Here is a 6,145-nt window from a genome sequence, read left to right as displayed (position 1 = left end):
ATAAACGCAAGTTGATTTTACAGCTTGGATGAACATGAAGGTATCATGATCTAAACAAGAATTATGAGAAAAATATGGAAGTCAAGAAGATTCTTACCAAACACTATAAGAATCATGTTACAAGCGTTGCTACGCACATGGAGAAGAGTATATGGTATTTTTTTTAAACTGATCAAAGGTTGTGTCATTCCCAAAGGTAGTTCTACAGATTAGGTATGTCGGGAACATAGAAGCAGGGGTGACCCTGAACATGGACGGAAGGAAGCGTCAGCTTAGGACATCATTTTTTAAGAGTGCCAAAATAGTTATTTTTACGATACAAGTTTATTGATTCGCTCAAGACAGCAAAATTTTTAGGTCTGGTTGCATAGAAATATTTAGTGTCGCGACAGTAAAAGAGAGAAGATAAAAAAAATTAACATGTACCTTGCAGATAAAAAAAATTATTCCATATTCATGATTCAATGTTCAAGTGCAAAATTTGTCCTTTCCAGTTTTTGGTATGTACATAATAACTGAAACAGCACCAAAGGAGATAAAAACCAAAAACACTATCTAAGACGAAGTTGCTAGAACAAAAAAACAACCAAATTTCTCTAAACAACATATGAAGAATAATGACAAGACAAGATTAATTCTCCATAGTCTTTGAGCTGCTGTACATTTTCACTATTACTTGTAAACTCTCAGGTTTCTCTCTTTCTTGAAGCCATTCATAATCTTTCTTTTCCTCTTCTGGTATGGATATTCCTTCAACTGAAATTTCAAAAAAGATTCATTGCATTTTAGGTTAGAGACATGACCATAAATAATGATTTATGCTATTTGAAAAATAGAATAATGGCATTTAGGATACATCATAATAAAGGCATGTTTGATGTCCGACACGTGTCTGACACCAACATGACACGCATTGATGTGATTTCTTTCAATAATTTTACTTTCTCAAATTATTATTGGTGTCGAGGGGTGAATGTCTATGTCAGTGCTTCATACACTGACACATTTTCAACCCTGAATCCTATAACCAAACTTCAACTATTTGATTAATCCAAGAGTCGAAGTTTGGCCAGAGTTGATGCAGCCAGTTAATTCATTTTACTGTAAATGTCAACTATGACAATGTATAAAAGGTGTATTCTTGTGTGACGTGATCATGCACATATGGTTTTAACCATCGAACGAAATATGAAATCTTATCCATTCATTAAGACTAGGTAAATATGTACCTGGAAAGTTGGAAAATGGGAAACTTCGATAGTATGCACAATGCCTTCCATCAGGATCAGAGTATGGAGGACCAAGAACATCTAAAACTGCACAAGCTGTTACTGCTGTAAAGCAATGCATGTTGCCGCCATCATCAGGATAAAGGATGGAAGGATTGCAAGGAGCAGTAAAATCAGCATCAACCTTGATTTTCGCCAATCTTTTCTCCGGAATCTGGGCTGGCACAATTTGAACATGCAAATTAATTTTCTATATTTACTAGTCCTGCAAATCTTCACAAAATGAAACTGTCCTCTATCTTTTACAATATTACAATGCATAGGAAGAAATGTCTAATATAAGTCACGGAATAAAAGCGCGTGATAAATATAACTTCCATACACTTTTGGTTCCTCAAAGTAAAATTGTAAGAAATCTTCTCTATATATAAATTTGGCAAATTGGGTGATATGGCAGATGCTCAAGTGATAAAGCGATTTGTCGATGTGATACTAACCAATTAGATTAAAAATGTGTATTATTCATATCATCAAATTATTTATATAAAAAAAAAAAAACTTGCTTAAATTTTTATTCCATTGATTAATTTGATGACATGGATAATATATGGATGAGTAATGCCACATCGGCAACTCACGTGTCATATCAATATCTCACTCACCATATCAATCAATTTCAATCTTTGTCTTGCTACTTGATTACCGACACGAAACAGAAAAATCGGAAACCTTCAAGTATGTTAAGATATTAAAATCCTTTTATTCTCTTATAAAAGTGAATACGCAATTTCATCGATTGACATAAGAAAATACTCACTTTGTGAGACATCAGCAGGCAGGTCACCGGCCCAATCATAAGATTTGATGTGCATAGTTCCAAATAGAAGCTTGCTAAAAACCGTCATTCCAGGGTGATTGTGAAGAGGAATAACTCCTGAAGGTGGCAAGCAAAATATTCCCATCTGCAACACATCAAAATATATAAATAAATAAATAAATAAAAATTTAGTCACTTTATAAACATGTTACATGTTGTAGTAAATGCATCCATAAACTAATTTATTAAATTACTATGTAATTAGATAAACTTAAACCAATTGTAAACAGAATTTGAAAGCAGTTTAGGTGGCAATCAATTATTTTGTTAATTCATTTTCAGGTCAACTAAAACAACAAAATATAGATTCAATATTTTTCTTACCACTTAATTTTACATCTTTTAAAAACAAATCTAGCATTTCTAGGAACTTCGATAATGCCAAAAAACTATCACAATTATTCACTGCATACTAACAAATCTTACATCTTCCTAAGCAATTTAAAACGAACATAAATGAAAACTGAAGATATTTTAAAAAAGTAAACGGGAGTTACCGAGAATTTTTCGCACTCATAAATGTGAAGGTAAGTAATTTTTGGAGTTCCACCATTGATATTGCTGAAATATGGCATGTCTGGTTTCAAGCCAAGGTCTTCTGGCTTTATTCCAGCTGCACAAACAGAAGCAACAGTTAAAATCTTAACTATCATGGCTTATAAAATTAAGTAAGTAATTATCGATCAAATAATTCTTGGAATTGTAAAGAGGAGTAAGGATCCTCTATATTTCTCAAAAGAAAAAGGAATTTTATTGCTATAGTTTTAGAAGTGTATAAAGAATGCGAATATATTTAGCAAATTGGCGACATTAATTAGAATTTATACACTACAATCTATAAAGAAAAAAATTATGAAAATCTTCTACAAATAGTATTAGTTTGGGTGACCACCGAAACACAATGTCAGATCATCTCATATAATGTGACACTCTTAATAATATCAAGCCTAATGGTTGACTATTTCATACTAGTTAAACACTTACTTCAAGCATTTATTAACCAACTACATGTGGCACTTTATCCCCAAAGGACATATAGTTAGGTGCATAAATAAATACAACCAAATCAAGCGGTCCAATAATAATGTGACACAAGGAGAACACAAAGAAGCACAAGTGCTGTAGATGGAAAAAATATTTCTAACCCTAACATGACTTTAGATATAGTACACATTTAAAAAAAAATAACTGATTTTGAGTCATTCAGAAGTACAACATCTCTAACAATTTGTACTGTCTAAGGTACATTTCTAAAAATAAGGATTTTTTAGTAGTGGCATTGAAAAGTAGCTCTAGTTGTACATACTTGAAATGCACTGATTAAATTGACAATGCTATATAGTGTTGACATCATGTAATGGTCAGAAAAATAAATGATTATGAGTACTTTTCTCATGGAAAAACAAGTAAATAATAAGAAGCACTCATAATTTGATGTGCTCTCAACACCTTATTATAGATAAATTAGTATAAAGGACATTTTTAATATAAATCAATTATTTATATCAATTGAAAACAACATTGTGATGATGTGCACTCAAAATGTATAAATGAGTTAAAAAGACATTATTAATATAAATAAATATATTTTACGCTGAATTAAAATTCACTTATTTCTTTGTACTAAAAAAACATGTATTTCTTTATTAAAAAATAAATGTATTACATCATCACACTCTTGCCCTAAACTATTAATTAAATTAAATAATTAAAGTAAGAAATGACACAAATCAGGTATCTATCTATCTTAGTCCTTCTGAGAATACAAAGTCCCATAAAAAATAAAATAATAAACCATCTCTGTCAAAAATAATAAAGGAAAACTCAACAAAATTCACATAAAAATCATGCACAATCCTTCATTACTAGTCTAAATTTTCAACGAAAATATGAAAGCACAGTTGCAAAAACCATTTAAAAAAGGGTAATGATTAAAAAGAAAAACAGGAAACCATAAAAAAAGATTATACCTAAAACTGAACGAAGCATTTCAATGTGTTGAGAAGAAGGAACGATTCCATGAGCAGCATTAGCAAAAACATGTTTACAAGCAAGAAACAGTTTCTGAACCGGCGTCATCTCCGTCCTGCGACGAAGATGCCGCCGGTTCTTCCTTGGTTTCATGTTATTGGTATTTGTCTCATCAAGTAATTCACATAACTCCCTCCCTTTTCTTTCAACCATGTTTCTCTCAATTCCCATTGAAACAGAGCAAAAATACAGAGCAAAAACAGAGTATAAAAACAGAGCAAAAAACAGACCCAGATAGGAAAAACGAATCAAAGAGAAGATTTTTGTAGAGGAATGGTTTTTGATATGAATCAAGAGTGTTGAGACTTGAATTTTGAGAAAAGGGTATGAAAGAAAACGGTGAAAAAGATTGAATGAAACAGAAAACAGAGGAAAACAGGGGAAGGTGATAAGAAAGAGATTCAAAGAGGTTTTTGAAGAGGTAAATGGAACATTGTAGAGAAGTGAAAGACAACAAAAGATGAAAGACAGAAAGAAAGACAAATATAAGAGAGAGAGAGAGAGAGAGAGAGAGAGGTGGTTTAAGGGAAGTGAAACTAAAAACCAGGGGCCATGTTTAGGATTTCAGTGGGCTGCTTGAAACAGCGGATAATACTTTCTATTAGGATGTTTTATTCCTACTTTTTTTTTTTCCATTTATTTTCTACTTTTTCTAGAATATAATAATTCCTACTTTTTTCTTGACTTTTTTTATAATATTATAAAAAAAAAGTTTGATTATATAGATCCACATGCAACTATAATAAAGGTTTGGACAAATTTTGTGTTGAATATAGGTAGGAGAGAATTATCCTCCCTCAAAATACATATTCAACTCAATTACTTCAGAAATGTCAATGCACAATTTTAACTGTTAATATCTTTAATTATCTAAAATAAAAAATTTTAAAAATTTAGTATTTTGAAAATATTTGTCGAGACAAATCAAACAACATCTTACTTGTTAATATTTGTATTTATACATTAGTTAAAAAGTATGTTCAAAATAAATCAGATGAATAGTACACATTGCAAATATTACACATCTATTTTAAAACGGAGGGAGTATCAACATAAATGAGAGTTTATGATAAAATTAATTATACACGTTGTTGAAAAAGAATAGTTTAGGATTATGATAATACTAGTTATATTGTCTTTGATTTTTTTTTTCCCCAATTCTTTGAAGTTGTGCCTTAATTTGATATTTTAGGATATAATACATATGGTGTTGTTCCTTAGCTTACTTCGTATTTTACTCACTAGTGTGTAATGCACGGGCGACAAGCTACTATTTTTTTTATTTTTTATTTATCAAATAAAATTATTTATTTCGTTTTTTTTTTCTTTCACATTTGCATGTGTTTTTGATGCCGCAATGACAAATATGTATCCTATATTTTTATGTTTATTAGTGCTAGATATATGTCTCATGTTTTTATGCATCTGTGAAAAATATATTTCCATTATTTTTATATTTGTCAACAAAAAAACTGCAACAAAATTAATTTGTTAAATAGGATGTCAAGACATTTCCAATGGGAAAAACTGCAACAAAATTAAATACGATGTCAAAACATTTAAAACGTCATAAATAAACGATTAAATGAAAGAAATATGGGATGTAAATAATGGTAGAAGTGGTGTGAACTTGTTTGCTTTTCCAAAGACAAGTTTGATCTTCGTTTGTTAATCTTTTTAAAACGACTTTAGAATTGAGGACGCTAGTTAACACATGTAAGAATTTAATTTTGAGCACAAGTTACACTTAGTAAGTAAAAGGTCATCCATCTAAGTCAACGATGTAAACATTATTTTCCTTATTACAAATTATTTCCTATCATTTATGAATATAAACTTTGAACTTTAATAAAAAAATGTATCTGACCTAGACTGGTTCGGTTCTAAACCGATCTGAACCAATCTAAATCGACCTTGTTTGATTGGGTTCTCGGTTTTTCATTTTGAGATCCAAGAAACCGATCAACCAAACCGATGCTAACTTCACTCCCCATTTTACTAATATTAT

At 30.5% G+C, this 6,145-nt stretch overlaps 1 protein-coding gene across 1 annotated transcript; it reads right to left on the bottom strand.

Annotated features, from left to right (window-relative positions):
• Positions 1-427: 427 nt before the first annotated feature.
• On the bottom strand, positions 428-4,703 carry LOC11415216 (plant cysteine oxidase 2). Its single transcript, XM_024771460.2, has 5 exons — positions 4,077-4,703; positions 2,604-2,719; positions 2,047-2,191; positions 1,230-1,448; positions 428-756 (listed from the first exon to the last, which is right to left on the bottom strand). Exons 1-5 carry the CDS (start codon positions 4,306-4,308, stop codon positions 632-634), a joined length of 837 nt encoding a protein of 278 aa, XP_024627228.1. The 5' UTR covers positions 4,309-4,703; the 3' UTR covers positions 428-631.
• Positions 4,704-6,145: the final 1,442 nt, after the last annotated feature.

This window comes from Medicago truncatula, chromosome 7 (assembly GCF_003473485.1).
Source record: "Medicago truncatula cultivar Jemalong A17 chromosome 7, MtrunA17r5.0-ANR, whole genome shotgun sequence".
Lineage (NCBI taxonomy): Eukaryota > Viridiplantae > Streptophyta > Magnoliopsida > Fabales > Fabaceae > Medicago > Medicago truncatula.
The sequence above is the reverse complement of the archived record's forward strand: the minus strand, read 5'-3'. Positions and strand labels throughout refer to the sequence as shown.